The sequence below is a fragment of the Erithacus rubecula genome (assembly GCF_903797595.1).
Source record: "Erithacus rubecula genome assembly, chromosome: 6".
Taxonomy (NCBI): Eukaryota; Metazoa; Chordata; class Aves; order Passeriformes; family Muscicapidae; genus Erithacus; species Erithacus rubecula.
In genome coordinates this window covers 48535297-48553287 of record NC_136688.1, presented here as the reverse complement: position 1 = coordinate 48553287, position 17991 = coordinate 48535297, and the positions used below count along the sequence as shown (strand labels likewise).

General features: G+C 47.6%; 1 protein-coding gene across 2 annotated transcripts in view; it reads left to right on the top strand.

Annotated features, from left to right (window-relative positions):
* Nucleotides 1–1580: 1580 nt before the first annotated feature.
* The window catches only part of BCL11B (BCL11 transcription factor B), a 90948-nt gene continuing 74537 nt past the window's right edge, over nucleotides 1581–17991 (top strand). For both annotated transcript variants that reach the window (XM_079308173.1, XM_079308172.1), the window contains exons 1-2: nucleotides 1581–2113; nucleotides 15728–16093. In XM_079308173.1, the coding sequence (XP_079164299.1) occupies nucleotides 2056–2113; nucleotides 15728–16093 (424 nt within the window). In that variant the 5' untranslated portion in view covers nucleotides 1581–2055. The remainder of the gene's footprint in view (nucleotides 2114–15727; nucleotides 16094–17991) is intronic.

Sequence of the window (17991 nt, the reverse complement as noted above, 5' to 3'; positions counted from 1 at the left end):
TGGAAAGTAAATGACACGAGTGCAGCGCGGGTCTCCAAGTGGGCTCCGGGTACAGGCTGGTTCCTTGGTTTTCTGCTCCATCTGCCTGCGAGCCCCCAGGCCTCCCCTTTCCCCATTGCCCTCGCCTTGGCCAGACCTGGTGCTGAAAAGCTGTTAGCGCCGAACTGTTTACTTATCGGGGGAGGAAAGAGAGAGAGAGAAACAATCTCAGGAGATGGGCCGGGAGAGCGGAGGTAGAGGGGAAAAAGTTGGTTTCCAAGAATCTTTCAAGTTAGAAATGCACGCAGTTGTGGGCATTTACCTGCGTGTGAAATAGGAGGACAAGTGCACTGGGATGCAGTTCCTGGGAACTCGGAGGCTCTCCGTTCGTGGCTGAGACTTAATTTCTCCAAGGAAAAATAGTCTCTGCCAGGATTTTAAGGGAAGGGGGATGGGGGGGGGGGGGGGGAAGAAGGTCGGAGCGTGTGTGCGTGTGCGGATCGGGTGTGCGCGCGTGTCCCGCTACCATCGCACTTCGGGTAGGGAGAGAGGAGGGGGAAAAAAAATCCCTCTCCCCAACCCACACAGATATTTGTGTTGTTGTAAAACTGTTTGAAAGAAATGCAGGAGGAACGCTCTCGCCGCCGAGGAGCTGCGGCGGCGCCCGGAGGGAAGGAAGAGCAGCCCCGCGACCCCTGGGGAGCCTCCGCTGCCGGGCACGGACGGCGGGAGCACGACCCAGCGCCGAGCCGGGCGGCGAAGAGCGGCGGCCGCGATGAGCGGAGGCGCGGGCGGGCAGCGCGGCACCGGCGGGCAGCGCCAGCGCCTCCCCCGCGCCCCCGCCGACCCCCAGAGCCTCCCCCGGCCGAGCCGCCCCCGCTGCGGCCGGCGCCGGGCTCGGGGAAGTTTGGCCGTGCGCGAGGATGCGGATTTATTCCTTCCCCCCTGTCTTTCCCTCTCTCCGCGTTCTGGGAGCGCGCTGCACAAAGCCCGGAGCGGCGGCGAGCCCTGCGTGTGCCGTAGTTGGTGTGTGTGCGGTGTGTGTGCGTGTGCGGTGTGTGCGGTGTGTGCGAGTGGCGTTTCTTGTTCTCTTCCAGGGTACAATGTTAAAAAGCCACCGCTAGTCGCCCCCAGTGCTCCTACTCTCTGGGTCTTTTTGTCTCTAGTGCAGATTAAACGTCACGTCCGCACTTGAACTTGAATTTTATCCCATTGTACAGAGGCAGCCCCAGCCATAGAGAGACAGAGCGCTCCCAGAGAACCAGGACTCCGCCATCTTCACATTGCAATATATAATAGTAATAGCCAGCACCAGCCCAGCTGCACTGGGGGCTTCCTTCCTTCCAGTCCCAGTGCCAGGCGAGGGGGGAAGAGTGCAAAGTGGTGCAGGAGCACTGGCAATCCAAAAGCACCAGGGCAAAGCAGTGCCACTTGAACTGGGAAAGAGGAGACACAGTTTCGGCTACCCCTTTTCAAAAAAATTCTCTCTATATATCTACCCAGCAAGGGTCAATCTCTGAGAAACAGTTTTTTTTGGCGATTTTTTTTTTTTTTTTTTTTTTTTTTGTCTGGGGGCTATCCCAATTCTAGTACTTTTCTTCTTTTTTTTCTACAGCTTTTTTTTTTTTTTTTAATTTTTTCTTTTTAAATTTTTTTAACCTCCTGGTGGAAAAGCGCACTTGCCAATTTGTCAAGCACTCTGGAAAGAGGGAAAGAGAAAAGTGTCACTGGCGGTGCATATCCTCCTAAGTTCAAGAAGAGATCTGGAAGTCCAAGTGGCAGAAGCAGTGGAGAAAAGACAGTGTATGAAAGAGAAACAGAAAAAGAACGAGAAAGAGCTTTTCCTGATGATGATGATGATGATGATTTTTAATTGAGAGGGAATCCCATCCAGTGCACCACAGCAGCAACAAAACGGAGGCTTTTTTTTCGTTTTTGATTTTTTTGAAAGAAGAACTCGATAAAGAAGAAGAAGAATAAAGAGGAAAAAAAAAAAGAGGAGGAGGATCGGCCCCCCAACACATCCCCCCAAACCAGTGCAGCTCTCCAGGCGATGCCAGTGTAAATGCCAGGGCAATGTCCCGTCGCAAGCAGGGAAACCCGCAGCACTTGTCACAAAGAGAGATTATCACACGTAAGTTTGAACTTGGAACCAAAACGAGCCGAAATCGAGAAGCAAAATTAGGGAAGGGGAGGAAGCGGTTGGGGAGGGGGGGTGTGGGGGGGAAACTCCAGGAGCAACCAAAGCTGGTAAATGACTTCAGAGAGAGGGAGAGGAGAAGGGAATTAAAGAGGGGAGGGGGGTGTGTGGCTGGGGGGGATGGGCTGGGGGTGGAGGGGGGGAGAAGCCCGAAGTTTGCCGTGCGTTTTTGCAGCGGTGCGGAGGTGAGGCGGGCAGGCAGGCGGGAGGGCAGGCGGCGTGGAGCGGGCAGGGAGCTGCCGGCGGGCAGAGCGCGGCGCGGGGCTCTCGGGCAGCGGCGGCGTGCGCGGGGCGCGGCGGAGCGGGGCGCGCTGCTCCGGGCCGGCAAGAGCCACCCGGGCCCGGCCGGGCCACCCCGCCGGGGCTCCGCCGCTCGCCCGCGGCCCCGCTCCTCGCTCCTCGCTTCGGGGCAGCACGGAGCGGTGGGAAAAGTTGGCCGAGAGCCTTGTTTCGGCGTGACAGCCGGGCCGCGGAGGGGGGGCGGAGGAGGACCAAGGTGGGCAGCGAGGGAGGGAGACGCGGAACGGCCGGGGGGAATTAGCGGGAAGCACATGGAGGCGGTGGGCTGGCGGCGGGGCCGAGCCCCCGGCGCTGGAGCGCGGGGCAGGTAGACGGCCAGCTGCGCCCTGCCCACCCCAGGTGCATCGCCGGCGGGGAAGAACTCTCCTCCTAAGCGCGGGGCAAGGCAGAACCAGCTCGGCCGGGGCTAGAGGCAGGGCAGGGGCTGCCGAGGGGCCGGGTGCGAGCGGGAGTTTCTGTCGGTGGCGGGGGGCGCGAGGAAAGCCGAGGCGGGGACCGGGGATGGAGTGCACGAAATGCGGGTCGGGCAGCGGCACCGGCTCGCCTGCGGGGCAGGAGCGGAGGCTGCACTTTGCTGAAGCTCCCATTGTAAGTGAAAATACACACATATGCTCACCCCCTCCCCCCCCCCGCCCCCCTCCTCCGAAAAAAAAAAAAAAAAAAAAGAAGAAAAAAAAAAAAGAGAAAAATAGGGAAGGAAAAAAATAAAGGGGGGGGGGGGGGAAGGGAAGGAGGCATCCCCCTCCCCCCAGCACCAGAATCCCTCTCCTCCCCGTTCCCACCCCTACAGCTCCGGGAGAGGGGCGAGTGCCTGCAGGCAGAGTAGGGGGCAGGTCCCCGAGCGGGCGCCCCGCTGCGCTGCTCCGCCGCTCCCGTCCCCAGGGGCTTGTGCCGCCAGGGGGGAAATGCGGGGACGCCTCCCGGGGCGTGCAGCCCCCAGCGCTCCGCGCTGCTCCGACGCCTCCGGGGCACGGGGAAGGCGGAGGTCGGGGGGGGCCCATTTCCCTCCTATAGCGTAGGACAAGTTTGGGGGGCGGTAAGAAAATGTCCCTCACCCTGGAAGCCCGGCCGGACCCCTGCCCCCCCCGCCCCGCAAGACGAGTCCGCAAGTTGTTGTGCTGCGGGGGGCGGCGGCTGCACGGAGCCAGCCTGGGGCTGAGCCTGAGCCGCAGCGGATCCGAATATTTATGTTGAGATTTTAAAAAATTTAAATAAATAAATAAAATATTTCCCCGGCTTCTCTCCCCTCCTCTGAAAGCCAAGAATAGGAGCCATCTGCCAGGAGCATTTGGTGCTTGCGAGCTCCTCTCTTTCTTTGTTACCGGTGATAAATTTCTGTTTGTAAGATTTCCTTGGGAATCGAGATATATATGTGTATATAATTTTTCCACCTCCATTGGGATTTTCTTTTCATACCGGAGGACTGCTGGGGGACGATTTGAGTTCCGAAATATAAATTTCTTTCATTGTTTCTGCATTATTTTTTTTCATATATACATACATATATATATGTGTGTGTGTGTATATATATATGCGCATTTTTTAATGTGCGTCTTTATTTTTTAAAAAGTACCCCTCACTCCACCCCCAGCCCATCAGCTGGTGGAACCTTGATGAAGATGCATCTGGTATTCAGCTTTTTCTAGGGGGGTTGTTTTTAATTCATTGTTATTTTGGAGCCAGATTTGCATCACCATAAAAGGTGGATTCCCCCCTTCCTCAATTCCCTCCCCTTCGTTAATTGCATTTTTTATTTTAGCCATCCGGTTTGGAAAATGTCTTAGCCTTTTTGTTGGTGGCTTCTTATTTTCCCCCCTTTCTGTCTTTTAATTTTATTTTTAAAAGAAAAAGCATCAACAGCCACCTAAATCGCCCAGTGTAATTTCTCCCACTTGTTTTCTGTCTCACTTGCGAGGAGATGTGGGGTGTTGAAAGGGGGTGTGCGGAAAATCTGTTTTGTTGCGCACGTCTGAATTTGTTTCAATGGATGAAACATTTCTTTTCTCGCTGCTGTTGCTGCTGGGGGTGGGGGGGAAGGGGGGTGGAGAAGATAGCCAGGTAGGTTTGTTATTCCAATTTGATCTCCTTTTCCGATCGCTTTACTTGAAGGTAAATAATGAGGCAGGAGAGTATTCAAAGGTGCCGAGGAGCTGCGTGTACAATGGGTTTAGCGGGAAGGCTGGGGGAGGAATGGAGAGCAGAGCAGCACGAGCTTCCCTCCCTACCCTCTTGTATTTATCTATCTCTCCATCCTGAGGAAGCTGGCGGAGAAATCAGCCTGCATACTGAACAGTGGCAGGAAAAAAAAATGAAGGTATCCAGGGGAGGAGGTGGTGGGAGGCGAGGGGGCGGGGGGGAGCTGCATCGGGCTGGGGTTGGGGCTGGGGAGCAGGAGCGCAGGCATTTCAGTGCACAGGTCTGAGCCTCAGCTGCAGGCTTGCAGGAGAGGGGGTCGTCGTCTTTGCACTCCTTGGGAAGTGTCATTCATGGGGGAAAAGCAGCCAGGCAGTGTCCTCTCCAAAGGGGAGTTTGGAAAGTAGTGGGCAAACAGAATAGGAAACCAATGCATTTAAAACAAAATAGTCAATCCCAAGCCAAGCCCCCAAAGCCAGGATGAATTGATACTGTTTTCAGAAATCTTGCCTTTATGTCGTGTTTAGCTTGGGCTTTTTTCTCCCTGTCTCCCTTTTTGGCATCTGTCAGGGGAGTTGCATTTCAGGATGGATTTGAGGTCTCTGCCAGGCAAAGGAAGAGATGGGGAGAGAGACAGAGAGAGAGAAGGGTTTTCTGACACTGTTCAGCTGGAGTTTATTTGGTTTCATGCACTTGGTGTTTTGGAGAAATGTTTAGATCCTGAGTGTGAGACAAACAAACTCAAAAAGGAGAGAAAGTGCAATGTAGTTGTGCTCCAGAGTTGCAGCATCTCATTAGCACAGGGGTCTTTAAGACTGCAAAACGGGGTGGCCTGCCTGTCCTTTCCAGGCTCACCCAGGCAGCCTTGTAAAGGTGCATGTGCAAAAAAAAAAAAAAAAAAAAAAAAGATGTGAAACATACTGAGAGAAAAGAGCAACTCTGGACCTTTCTTCACTGGTGGTGGACAGAGCAAGCTTGGTAGCCAAGCTCATTTAAATGGGTGGACAATGCAAAAGAGCTGATTATGTATAGAAGAGGAGGCTGAAGTGTTGAGCTGCTCTGTGCAAAGAAATGTTATTTTGGTTTGGTTCAATTTGCTGACTTTTCCAGCTTAAGATCTTCCATTTTTAACTTAAGAAATCTGTTTTCAAACTAGCTCTGCATTTTGCATTTAAAGGAAATGTGAAAGTCAAAAGCATGTAAAAAGCTCGCTGGTAGCAGTTTTGCAGAAGGCGGCAAAGCAAGAACATTTCTGTAGAGCAGCAGCAAAGATTGGGAGAGAAAGGCACAGGAAAATCATACAATTCCAGGCAGAGAACCAGGTTTCCCAAGGCAGGTCTTCAGTACCTGGTCAACAGGTTTCCTAGGAAGAGCAATAATTTCCTGTATCACTTTGTTTTGTACGTAGTCATTAAAAATCATAACAAAAACCCCTATGATTTTTTGCATGTCAAAGTTTTGCAAATCGCTCCAAGGAGCTTCTCTTAAAATGCATTTAGATTTAGTACAATTAACGCACTTTCCCTGCAGAACAAAACCCACACCAATGTAATCAACTCTAATACAAAGAGAATGTAAGCTGTGACTGAAGAATTAGAGAGGAAATTACTATTATTTTAAGGATGGATGACTTTTTCATAATACCTGCATGGCTGTGCACAGAAAATCTTAACATGCTTTTAAAAGACATTACATGTGCTTACTTTAAGTAGGACAGGGGAAGAAAAAGGTTGTATGCTGTTGAATTCCAGGTCGTCTTTCATTTGAATATATTTGTATTGGACTTACAAGATAAATAAAAAATTACTGGCACATTTTCATGGTTTCTGCTCTTTCAAAAAATATTTTTTTTTAACTGGTGCAGAGTAACTAGGTTGTGGCTGTGGGTTGTTCTGTCCTTTTTGGTTGATATGTCCGGTGGCTTAAATAGATATGCAGTGGGTGAGAAACCATTTTGCAGTTTTTTTTTCTGATCGGCAGATGCAGAGCATATTTTGTCAAGCTTATTTAAATAGCGAGAAATAAAACTCTTCAAGATTTTACAAACTGGCTGCCTTTAATAGGCATGGTGGGAAGCCTTGTTTTGCACAAAATGCGTGTTTCTCTGCAGAACAAAGAGTTGTCTTGTGGCATATTTGGTAATAATTATGACTTAGAGAAGTGTGCGCTCGAAGAAGTAGTGCAAATTTCTGATATCATTTATAGGCACTGGCTGACTTCAGGGCTGAGCTCTCTGCGAGCAAACCTCTCTGCTTCAAAAACGCTCCTCACGCGATGTTAGCTCGTCTCCCACATTTCCTACCTGGATCTCTTTGCCCGTTGCGTTGTTTGTTGATGGAAAATACTTTCCAAAATAAACTTCGCCGGGCTGCCGGAGCCTGCCGTGCGCCTCGGCCGCCAGTGGCGGGGGTTGGCGACTAGGGGGAGCTCCCAGCCCGTGCGATGGCCACGCCGGCCCCGCCGCGGGACGCGGGGATGCGCCGCCGGAGCCCGCACGGCCGGAGCCCGGAGCCCGCACGGCCGGAGCCCGAACCATCGGAGCCCGCACGGCCAGAGCCCGCACCCTGCATGGCCAGAGCCTGCATGGTCAGAGCCCGCACCCCGCGCCCCGCACGGCCGCACCCGCATCCACCCGGCGCGCACCGAACGCGCTCGGCGCAAACTTGCAGTATTGATTTTCATGCGAAGATCTATACAGAGCTAGCCGAGAGAGGCTGACAGCGAGACAAATCTATTTTTAACTAAATCGCGGCTGATTAATTGACTCGGGCGGACAGGAGTTTTTAATTAAAATTAGTTTTTAACGGTGCTTTTTATTGTCAACAGACAATGTTTAAATTCTCAATTTGTTGTTGTCAGATAGTGATCGGGGTAATGATACCTGCACATGAGCGAGCTCCTGCGTGGTGGGGAGTGGGGGGAGCCCATGGAGATCCATATGTTTGTTCCAGTGGATGTGAAAACACAGAGGGAAGAAGCTGGAGTTGTAGGATAAGATGTGTGGAGCAGCAAAGCAGACACACATGTACAGAAATTGGCTTCGATTACATATCAGAAAGCCACATGTACTCCTGCCGAGAGGATCTGATACAAGATAGTTAACTGTACTTTGATCCTCAGGTCCTTAGAGCAAACTACCTGTAGTTCCTGCAAATGAAAATAAGCTTTTTTTTTTTTTTTCTAGAGAAATAAACACAAAATCACATCTGTCATGTAGAAGTTGCTGCTGAGCATCTCACAGGCTTCTCCGACAGGCTTGTGCTGCTCTCTGCTGCAGTCGGCTTGCGTGTCGTAGATGGACTTTAGCAGGACACTTTCTTGCCCAAATATATAATTTAGTGGTGTACACATGGGAAGCTTTGGATATCTGCTCCACCCATCCTGAGAAGTCCATCAAGTTACAGCACTATTAACATAGCAGAAGTGTCTTATTTTTAGGGTGCAATATGTGCATGCTTATCCTGACAGGAAAATGCGCTTTATTCTAACCTTCAAGAGAAGTAAATTGGGTCAGACAAAGGATCAAGGCTGTCATCAACTGTACAAAAACCCTTCACTCTTGGGTAGAGAGGACCAGTAATTTATCTGATGATTTCTCTACTTCATTTAATGTTTGAATTGGGCTAGTTGGAAGCATATAGACAGCAGCCAGCTCATTTGATAGACCGATAAGCTGAAGAGCACAGTGCCTGCGCTGTTGCTGATGCTAGTGTTGCACAGCCATAGGGAAAACCTTCCCTTCTCCCCTCCCAAAACCTCAGACTTCACTTACTGTGGCTTTCCTTCCATTGCATGATTGTTGACTTTTATAAAGAGAAACAGCTATCCCTCTCTCCTCCTCCCCTTCCTCTGCCCACCAAGTGCACATACACCCAAGTTCCCCTTCCTCTCACTCCCTCCTCTGCCTCTCACCTTTCTCATTCCCTCAGGTCAAAACCTGGTGGAAAAGCCTCCCTGCAGAGACCTGTTACCCCAAAATGGTTCTCAGCCTCCTTGCCAGAGCATTTCCTCCTCTTTGGTTGCAGTTCGGTTTCTCTAGGGTTGCAGTGAAGTTGTTGGTTGAATTTAGTTTCCCTTCGGTACCGTCCAGAGAAAGCATGTGGAAAAATAAAGAGTGGCTGGGGGTTACCCACATGCATTAAAGTTAGCAGTGCCACTAAAGCACTTGGTGAAACATCAGCATAGTCTATAGACGGCTTAATATGTATGTATCTTTTTAACGAGGGAGGGAAAAGGCATCAATAACTGCATGCATTGATAAATGCATGATTCATTCAGCTGCTTGTACTATAGCACCTTCCTCCTCCGTGTTTATTTACTTTTTAAAATGTATCTGAACAGGCTGCACACCATTTCTCAGCACTCAGTTGCAGCCTTAGAGGCTCCTGAACATCAGTTAAATTTTCTCGGTATCTGCCCTCCTTCTCAAAAAGCTGTTGCTTGTTCAATACTGTAGATCTTTGCTGGAGCTTTAAGTAGCAGCTTATTTCTTTGCTTTTCTTTTTTTTTTTTTTCTTTCTTTCTTTCTTTTTTTTTTTTTTTTTTTTTTTTTTTTTTTCAAAGGATATATAAAAAATGCCTAAAGCAGGCTATTCGAAAACAAATTAAAGTAGAGGGACACACTTCATGCATTGCAGGCACGCGCCAGTAGAAGGGGGTTAGAAGAATATAATCATTTTACTGGCAAAAGTGACACCAGATCGGGGATTTGATTAATGGTGCAGCATTCACAGGGACTTAGTTCTGTATTTTTGACATATGCAAGTCTTTTGTGTAGTTGCCTCAGTGCAAGAAATTCCGTTTTGTTTTTTTCCTGGAGCAGCTGATAATTTGTGTATGTGCTGGATATGCCCAAGGTACTTTCCAAAGACTAAGCACTAGACAGCACAGTACAAAAAAGGAATCCAAAGTTAAGGGAGAGGAAAAAAACATACTGGTTTACTTAACTTTTTTATGACCCCTTTTACTAAGCCACTGGAAGAAGCCATAAATTCGCTGAATATTATAATGAGTATGCTTCAATGAAAGCAAAAAAAAAAAAAAAGGCTTAAGAAAATAGTATATGAGCAACAGTGTGCCATAAACAATTGAAAAATTCAGTCTCTGTTGAGTCTGATATTTAAGAAAAGGACAGTGCTGTTGTGTGCCTAATATATGCTCAGAACCAATTACTTAATTTTGACCATGCCTTTTAAATCCTTGGGTAAGAATCTCTGCTTCTAGTATTCTTTTCTATGCCAGTTGAAAGCCTGTACCCAAATACTGCTCCTTCTCCTTTTGTGGCACCAAGCACTCCTTTCTCTCCTTGGTTGTCGTTTAGTTTTAAATAAAACAAATGTATTCACTGGGGAACAAAGAATGCTTTTATATCACATCATCACATCCCATTTTATCTGCAGAGATTTACAGCTTCTGCAGTCTATAGAAGAGCCTATACATTTTCTGCTTTCAAAAGCAGTAAATATTTTTTTATTAATGTATAGTTTACTTAAGAGACACACTACTCCCTTCTGTAACACTGTACAGAGTTTCTGAAGAAATAACATCTGACAAGTGTTGGAGATTTGTGCAGATTCTCGGATGCTTTTGTCTTATGTCCTGTTTGGGTCCAGCGTGGTAATTGTGTCGTTTTCCTTCTTCTTTCCCCTAAATCCTGATGTGTTGACTGGCTCTTTGTGGCAGTGCTCGGGCTCGTTCTGTCTCAGGTGCGTGCAGAGGGTTAAACTGCTTTCTGAGAGATTTCTGCAGCACGAGGTGTCTGAGGTCCCGGTGCTGCAGCACAGCCCTTCGCCTCGCAGCCCTCTGCGGCTGTGAAGCCTTGGGGTGGCCGGGTCATTCATTTCTCGCCCGGTGGCTGCACCGCCGTGTCCCGGTCCCCTGGCGGTGCCCGGGGGCGGCTCCATCCTGCCCGGGGCCCCGCACCTGCGGCTGTGCGTGCGGGACCGGCCGGCTCCGAGGGGCACAGCCTCGCCTGCCGCTGCTCCCGCTGCCTTTGTGCACTTTGCCATGCCGAGAGCCGCTGGGACAGCGAGGCACTCTGCGCTCCCCTGCGCTTCGGGGGCGTCTCCATCGAGCTGCCTCTCCAGGCGAGCTCAGCCTCAGACTGACGTTCAGGAAAAAAATTAAATGCCGCAAACAATTGTTTTTGCAGTCTTCAGAAAAATTAAAAACTGGTGGCAGATAAGTGGTGCCTGGTGCCGCTGAGTGCAGTGCTGCTGCAGTATGTAGGCATAATCTCAGCTCTGCACCTTGTGGCTGCAGGGAGCTGCTGGGATGCTCTGGAAGCGGGTTATTGATAAACTTCGACGGCGAGGAGCCGCTTTGCCCGCTTTGAGCAGCGTTAGTCTTTGTGCAGCACGGATCCTGACACCGATCTGGGTGATAACCCAGCCAGAGAGCGTGTGACTCGAGCTATTTCCGTTAAGCACGTCGATGTTACAGTAAATGTGACATGTGGGAGTTGATTGAAGGGACATCGTTTTCAGGCCTGCTTTGGGCCAACACCCTGAAGAGCAAGTCTGTCCTTTGTGCTCACTCCCCAGCTAGGCTGAGCTCTCTCTGGCTGTGCCAGAGACAGAGCAGTGACAGTGTGAGGAGAACAGTGCGCTTGATGTGCTGCAGCACATTTCTAGGTAGTATACTGTACCTGACCACCAGGAACTGTGTCCCCAAGGTGGACTCTGGGCACCCCCAGCTTGTCCCAGAGAAGGGTGACCCCTGGGGTAGAGCCACAGGAGTGGGCAGAGGCTGTGGCAGGGTGCTGGGGCAGGCAGGGCACCCAGCAGCACCTCTGCAGTGAAGGCACTGGCAGTAATCACCTTCACCACTCCGTTATTGATTTGTGCACAAACCAGCTATGGGGAGAATGTTTCACATGCAACACTTTGGCCCAACACCAAAACGCTTCCTCTGCCGCCTTTACCTCATTTTGATACTGTAGAACAAGAAAAATAAGGAAGAGAATAGGTTGGCAACTTCTAGATGCCTTCTTACCCTGGTTCTGCAGAGCAATTAAAAGACAAGAAAATAAATGATTGTTGTCTGGACTCAACCTCACCCAAACTCTGTGAACAAGCATCCATGATTTTGTCTTTAAAGCCTTGGAAATGATTTTTAACAAAACAGTCTTTCCACTATTAGTGGGCAAGATTTTGAGACAACTGACAGGCGGGAAGTAGTTAGCATGTGTGTTCACTTTAACACTGGGCATGAGAGCATTGTTTGCATGGGGCACATATGCTCTAATGATGTCACCACGCTGGAGTAGGAGTGCTGGTGGCTTTGTGACAGTACCTTTTTGGAATTAAGAGGCTTGTCCACTGTATTTTGGTGTGATAGGCAGCCATAGACCTTGGAGATGCTGCTTAGAGTCCAGTTAGCAAGCAAAATGTTTTTTTCAAGTAAAGCGAATGATTTGGATTGTCCGGTTGCTTTAATTTCACAAAGCCATCATATAACAACTGTGTCACTCATGTCCCCAAAGCCTGCCCATCGCCAACTCACTGTGCTCTCTAGGCAGGCAATGCCAAGGCAATCCTCTGTGTAGGAATCTCTGGATGTAGGGAAAATACTGGGCACACCTTAACACACCTGAAAGAACCAGGGCACGAGTCCTGGCTGGAAATAGCTCGCTTTTTTTTTCCACTTTTCTCATGTAAGCGACATGATATATTTTCCCTTCTGCTTTTTTGTGTTGCCTAATTTCTTCTTCTTTAAAAAAATAAATTAATTTTAAATAAATACTTGCTAAGGAACACCCTCCTACCTCTAAACTCATCTACCGACAACAGCAATGAAACCACAGAGTTAAATTCAAATAATGTGAAGTGACTAATTTTAAACCCACAGACACAAGCAGAGTCAGAACTTTAGATTGAGACTGGCCTAAATTGCCCCACTGGTATTAAAGGGCTCCTTAAACAGCCTAAGATCTTGGCTGTTGTATTAACCAGGCATGACCCGATGCGTTATGGGCTGGACTTGCAGGCTTTTTTCTCTTTCCCTTTGTGGGTTTTAAATCTCTCCTGTAATGTTACTTGAATGTAGGTTTTTAATGGCTTAATTGAGTTGTCAATAGGAAGCCTTTTCTTTCTTCTTTTTTTTTTTTATTCTGAGTAAAAAAAATAAATGCAAATTGACATGGATAAAATGCATTTGAAGATCTATTCAGTATTTTGTTTTTCATTCTTTTGTGTCTGTTTTCCATGTTGTGAATAAGGGGATGTAATATAGCTTCTGCATTGTTGCGTGAATAGCTGGTCTCATGATTGATGATTTATTAAGCTCAAATCAGAAATAGAATTGAGTAAAAAAAAAATCTTTTGATAATTTGAAACCCAATTACTACTGATCACGAGGGCTCGGCGTACCAAGAAAACGAAAAGCTGATTTTTGGTGATGTGACGACTGCCAAAATATGAAGGAATACCAGATGTTATTTTAAAAAAGTGCCATTGCAGAGTCCTTGGAAAGAGAGAGTGAGCGAGTGTAAGCGAATAGGCATATGTGGATTTAACTAATATTCAAATGAAATGTAGAACTGAAAAGAAAGAATTTGTAACAGTTTAGCTGTTCAAACCTCCTTCATGTTTCCACAGGCGCCTGGTCAGGACCTTTATCAATTGCAGCAATTTTGCTACATTTTCTGAAGAGCACGATCTAAATCACAGGCAAAAAAAAAAAAAAATCCTCACATCAAAAGATAATAAAGTTGAGATCCGTGCTTTTCTTTTTATTTGTTACATATATATATAAATGCCAAAATTCAGCCATTGTAATTTAAGACACAGACTTTAATCAAAAGGCTTTCCAGGAAACTAGTAGCAAGCATTTTTCCCCCGTGCCATCTTTTATTCTTACGACCCCTAGTTCAGTTCCTGTTTTCGTGTTGTCTTTTCCAGCTCTTTGTCCCATCTCCCGCTTGTGTATCTTCGTGTCTGTGAGTGCCTCTCTGTACAGTTTTAAAAAATATTTTGACACACTATTCCCCCTTAATAGGAATTCTGGCTACAAATTGTGTGCACATTTCTAAAAGACCCTTTTCACAGTGCTTTTCTTTTGGCTCTAAAATGATGTATATGTAATTGGTAATTAAAGGTGCAAGCTCTCTTCAATATAAACAATATTGTTCAATGTTAGATCATTAAAGGGAACTGCAGCACTAAATAATTACCTTTTGCATCGTGACACACTGTTCACAGGTACCCGCTCCCTTCCCAGCAGTGCCTTTTCAGCACAGGGTTATAGTCACATTTTCACTAAGGCAAGGAGACATCTTTTCATGGTATAAATTGGAGAATTAATTGCTCAGTATTGTCTTCAAACTCCTTTTAAACTTAGATTAAGGGGAAAAAGGTAATTAATGATTTTCAGAATGAGTGAGTTGGGAAACATAAGCCTTCTTGTGCCCATCGTCGGCTCCAGCAGGATGGTCCATGCTTGGGCACTTCTCTGGGGTCCCTGTCCTTTCCTGCTGGCACTGCTGCTGCTCTTTGCTTTGCTGTTAGAGAGCTCTCATGCAACTTGTAATACAGCTGGTAGATATGCTGAGCAGTTATTTATTCTGGAAAGCAAAAATGGGAGCGATTCTTTTTCTAAACTACCTTTTTTCCAAGGCTTAGCCATTTTTGTTGCCAGGCAATGCATTCCACCTTCTACCTCTTGCCCCTATTCTATGTATTCGTTGTTTTCACACATATATATATATATATAAATTTTTTTTTTTTTTTTTACAATTGCTGAAGAGTGGAACAAAAATCCTTTTGTTTTCAGAATTCAGAAGTATCCAGGTCTGAATTATAACTTCTGTCTATCACAGTCTTACTTCTTTGAGACATTTGTGTTACTTACTTTCCCCAGGAAATCCATGAGGAAACTGCTTGGGCTAATAGAGAAGATTTTTCCTCCTCTTCCTTTAATCCTGATTCGATTAGAGGTCTCAGTCACTGATTTACATACTGTTAGTTCCTCTGTTTAGTTCAGCCCAAATCCTATAGTCCTTGCAGAGGCAAACCAGCCTTAGGCAAAAGTCAGTGGAAATTTTGCCTGAGTAAAGTCCAAGGTTTGTATGATTTGGCAGTTACATGGCAGAACAAGAGAAAATAAACCAAAAAACATGTTTTGCCCCAGAAACGGATTTTGATCCACAATTATTTTATAGTGTAAAAATTATCTTCTAAATACTCATTTAAAATATACTGGGTTTTATTAATTGTGAAATGAGAAGTTACATATTTCTTAGAAATTGATTCAGGTCACTCAGAATTTCTTTCCCAGTGTTTGGGGGTAAAGGTAGGAAATTCAACCAGCCTGTGGACAAGATTTAAACAAAAAACCCCTTTTATTAGCCTATATAGCAATGTCAGGGTTATTTGCCATTGGAAACATAGAGTGGAATATTTCAGGCTCAGCCAATATTCCAGTATGTTAAATAAGTGCCTCATTCCCTTTCCCACTGTACACACTTTTGAAACCCCTTAACTGTTCATGAGACCATACCCTGCTTATGCTAGTCTTGCAAGCAGTTTTTTTGGTAATTTCTGCTAATGGGTGGTCATTTAATCCTGCTGGTAATTCTGTAATGGGACAAGGTGGTACTAATTTTGCATGACATGGAGAGCCTGGTCCTGCCAGTTTGGTGCATAAAAGCTTTTCCCCTCTCTCTGAAAAGGAAGGAAAGATTTGGGTGCATAAGCTTTGCTGGATGGGGCCTTGGCCAGATGGCTGGGAGACGCGGAGGGAATGAGAAGGTGGGATAAAAAGAGAGGAACTATTTCAGAATGTGACTCGGGGCTCGAACGCTTGCAAAATGGCTCTTTGCTGATATCCTTGCAGTGCTGGCAGCAGTGGGAAGGAGCTGTCAAGAAAGCTATGCCAGGTCAGCCTTTCCATTTTGTTTCAGGCAGGCTTGGTTGCAAAATATATTGAAATCATTCTGGGAGAGCGGAAAAGCTGAAAAATAAAAGAAAGATCTAATCAGGCTTGGCTCCTTTGAGGGGGGGTGGGGGAGGCTGGGCCTCTGGTGATGCATCCTTGAGAGTCTCAAACACTCAAAGCAATCTCTTTCTCTTTTCCCCTGGTCCCTTCCCTCCCTTTCTCCTTGTCCATGCAAAGCAGAGGCTGACCATGTGGAACCGGCACTGGCCGACGAGGACGAGAGCCTGGCAATAGCAGACCCCGGCGGCATCAGCATCGCCGCGGGCGGGACAGACCCCGACTTGCTAACCTGCGGACAGTGTCAGATGAACTTCCCGCTGGGAGACATCTTGGTTTTTATAGAGCACAAGAGAAAACAGTGCAATGGCACTGGTGGTGTCTGCTATGAAAAGAGCATGGATAAGAGCAGCCCTCCCCCCTCCTCACGCGCCGAGCTCAGGAAAGTGTCAGAGCCAGTGGAAATCGGGATCCAAGTCACACCCGATGAAGAAGACCGTCTTCTCACGCCTACAAAAGGAATTTGCCCCAAGCAGGAGAACATTGCAGGTACAGCACGTTTTACACTCAGTCAACTTGCCTAGGTAATCTTTTAACTGGAGTCCTCTAGAAAGTGCCATGAAACAGGCTTCAGCAACACGTCTTTATAGGAGCCGTCCATCTGGAGCATCCTCATGGCTCTGCAGGGCTGTCCATCCCTGTTTAATTCATTGTAGCTGTCTGTGCAGGGCCAGCTGCTGGAAAAAGGGGCCTCTCAGGCAGCCTGGAGAGCTAAGGGGCAGCCTGTACATCTGGGAAAAAGCAGAAATTTGGGGTCAGATAACATTTCAGGAGCATCCTTAAGCAAGTAGCAGTGGCAGAGGGATAGGGGACTTCAGTGACAACTTCGGTGAGGTGCTCAGTTCAGTCCTGTTGCAGATACCCTTTCTCACATGCAGACTCACTGGGAAGGACTGTATCCTGACACTAGTGATGTCAGCGGAAAAATCCTCTTCCCACTGACGGGTAGTGGGAAGAAGATTTTTTTGTGAGAGCTAAAGCAGGGTTTCGTTAAATCTTTAATTTTCCTTCCCTGGGGTAGATATCAGATTCTGGGCCTGCACTGCTGCCTGTGCTGCCTGTCCTGAGTCTCCTTAGATGGCTTGGGGTGGGTGGGCAACACCTCCACTCTCATGCACACCCCAAATAGATCTTCTGAATGAGAAGATTGAATGAGGATACAAGAGCACAGACTTGGGTGAGCAAATTGCAGGCATTTCTTTTTCTAAAACTCTCATATGTGGTGAAGCTAACGTTTGTTCAGTGGACCTCCCCTGCTCAGATGTGGGCAGGCAGGTGATGATTATCCACCTAGGTGAGGTGGTATGCAGTGGTTCCTGCAGAGTGCCTGGCATGGGGTTGCTTCCATCAAGCAGGGTGTTTTTCCCCTCTGCAGTGGTGAAAGGATGACTCTCCTCCCTGCTAGTGAGTGGGGGCTTTATGTTACACAGCAGGATCTCCTCTCAAACAGACCTTTTTTGTTCAAACTGACTGCATCCCATACAGGAGATCAGTGACAGTTTGTCTTTGCTGCCACTATCCCAATGTCTCTAGGAATTGTCCTATGGGATTAGATCTGAAAGTCCAGGATCCCGCCTGTGGTAGAGATATTCCCATGAGGGGATTCCCAGAAGACTGGTGAGAGGCTCCTATCTTTACAATTGAAGCTTAAGAGATTTCTGCTTTTAGTGTTGGAGGTCTCTGAGCCAGTCCCCAATCTCTGACAGGCTTGGGCATCACTTCAGTGAGGGCGTGGGCTTTAAAATTCTGCACACAGTGCCCACTGACTACACTGTTTTCTTCTAGGAATCTTTTTTTTTTAGTGCAGCCACCACCTTGACATGGGGCAGCTGGTAGCTTTGGGAGCATTAGCTGTGGCAGACCTGTGCTGGAGCATTGTAAGCAAACCTACCGTGAGATCTGACCTGTCTTCTCATCATCCTTTCTCAGCTTTCCTCATCCTTTTGCAGTTGTGAATACATTTCTTGGTAGAGATGACTACATCATGGTGTAGCAGGTTTGAGGGCTGGATTTCTTTTCTATTTGGTAGGAGCAGAAGAGAAGTATTCAGGACCTTCCCCAGTCTGCTGAAGGCTGCCTGAGTGGTGTTGGGCACTCCCAATATCTGCTGATCTCTGTATGAGCTGATGGTCTCAGCCCCTTACAGAGGGTGTGCAGTGCTTATTAAGGTTGGTTTAGGAGAACTCTGCTGCAGCTGTAGTCCAGAGCTCATCTCTTACTAATCTCTGCCCAAGTTCAGTCCACAGTACCTCAATGGCTACTCCCAGAGCTGCCAGAGGGTGCTGTCCCATCCTAGCTTCTGGGGGTCAGCAACAACACAACCAAAGCTTTTGCCCTGCAGAAAATCTGCTGGGATAGGAGGTCGTGAAGGAGATGTTCACACGTGG